Source organism: Tupaia chinensis, unplaced genomic scaffold, assembly GCF_000334495.1.
Source record: "Tupaia chinensis unplaced genomic scaffold, TupChi_1.0 Scaffold144472_1, whole genome shotgun sequence".
In the NCBI taxonomy this organism is placed as follows: domain Eukaryota; kingdom Metazoa; phylum Chordata; class Mammalia; order Scandentia; family Tupaiidae; genus Tupaia; species Tupaia belangeri.
In genome coordinates, this window is record NW_006204331.1 from 595,060 (window position 1) to 596,879 (window position 1,820).

At 66.8% G+C, this 1,820-nt stretch overlaps 1 protein-coding gene across 1 annotated transcript in view; it reads right to left on the minus strand.

The window, feature by feature from the left end:
• Positions 1–1,820, minus strand: part of KCNQ2 (potassium voltage-gated channel subfamily Q member 2) — a gene marked incomplete at its 5' end in the record, with an annotated part of 52,517 nt that overhangs the window by 33,883 nt on the left and 16,814 nt on the right. Inside the window, 2 exon segments of the mRNA XM_027767722.1 lie at positions 958–1,133; positions 1,396–1,522. Of these exon segments, the coding sequence (XP_027623523.1) occupies positions 958–1,133; positions 1,396–1,522 (303 nt within the window).

Here is a 1,820-nt window from a genome sequence, read left to right on the forward strand (position 1 = left end):
CAGGGAAGGAGCCCGGCATGAGGCGGAGAAAGCCGATGTACCAGGCGGTGACCAGCTCCTGCAGACGGCAGGCCTCGTCACCACCACACTCGGCCAGCCTGGCCAGTAGCCCCTGGGGCCCAGGAGGCCTGCCTGGGCTCTGCATCTCCAGGACACTGAGGGTGCCTCCGCTCCCCAGGCCAGCAGGGGCTCAGCCCCGAGGCAGGCTAGGGGGGCGCTGTGCAGTCCAGCCCGAGGCCCTGCGCCTGTGAGTCAGGCCGGGCGCACTACAGCACACAGACAGTCACCAGGTTTTGGCCCACGAGACTGTCACTCTCAGGACTAGCAAGCTCTCTCCCCTTTCCTGAGCCTGGGGATGCAGCTCTGGAGGGGAGCTCTCCCTCAGTGACGTCCCCAAATCCAGTGGCCGGGGAAGCCCTGCAGAAAGCCCCGCAGAACCAACAGCCCGTCCTGCCCCTGAGCACCACCTCCCTCCAAGGTCTCAGGCAGGTGGGAAAACCGGGAGGGGTCAGTGGGCAAGTCAGCTTGCCCGTGGCCTCGCCGCAAAGCCCAACAGAACAGGGTCTTGGACATTGGGGTCCTGGGACCCCTGGACCAAGACACATGGCTACAGCCATGCTATGGGTCACCTGGGTGCGGGGGGCCTGGAGGGAGCTACAGCCACTGCAGACCACATCTTAAACAGCCCCCAAGCAGGTGCCGGCACTGGGCATCGACCCAGGCACCGAGACCGAGGAGGATGCCCAGCCCCAGAGTGGGCAGCTCCTGGTGGGGCTGGAAAGGGCAGGCCTGGCTAAGACGACGCCCCCTGCAGACAGCCAACAGAGGCGGGGGGGAAGGGCTAGAAAAGGCAAGAGCACAGGAAGGCGTGCCCATCCGACCAGGTGAGCTCCCTCCAGCCGGAGCCCGCGCTGCCCAGCCCGCAGCCCCGAGGCTGGCCGAGGCCCCGCACCTCACCTTGCTGTGGGCATAGACCACGGAGCCCAGAAGCTTCCAGGTGCCGCCCCTCCGGTCCATGCGGATCATCCGCAGGATCTGCAGGAACCGCAGGCTCCGGAGCGCCGACGTGGCGAAGACGTTGCCCTGGGAGCCCGCAGCCAGCACAGCGATGGAGGCGACCAGCACCATGATGTCTGTGGGCGGCAGGAAGTCCGGGTCGCGGGTGTGTGATCATGGCTCGGGGTAAGGACCTGGGACCCCCGGGCTCCAAGAGGGTGAGCAGATGGGGAGGAGGTGGGCGTGACGCCAGGAAGGGGGACTGTCCTCGCCCCTTCCTGACAGGGAGGCCAAGTCAGCGGGTGAGGAGAAGCTTCCAGAAGGAACGGGCCTTCCCAGAGCTGGTGCCCGACCCGTGCCCACACCCACCCCAGTGCCCCCAGCCCCAGTGGGCCTCACCGATCACACAGAATGGCTTCCGGGCAAACTTGAGCCGCCCCCTCCAGCCACGGTACCGGCAGCAGCAGCCCGCGGCCCAGATCCTAACGAAGTACTCCACGCCGAACACCACGATGGTCACGATTTCCTGCAGGAGCAGCAGCTGAGGCCTCCTGCCAGCCACTGAGACACCCAGCCAGAGCCCAGCAGGAGCCGTGGCACGCTCAAGCCCACAGCGCCATCCAGAAAGCAGGAGGGGCTGGCCCATCTGGACCCTGGAGTCTCCCCCTCTGGGACCCGAGGAGGACTACACATGGGACCTCCTCTTCTGTCCCAGCTGGGGTGGAGGCATGGCAGGGCTGAGCTGAAGGAGGGTCCTGGGTGAGTAAGGGGAGATGTGGTAGGACAGGACTGGGGGGGCATCTCTGGGGGGACAGCACTGGGGG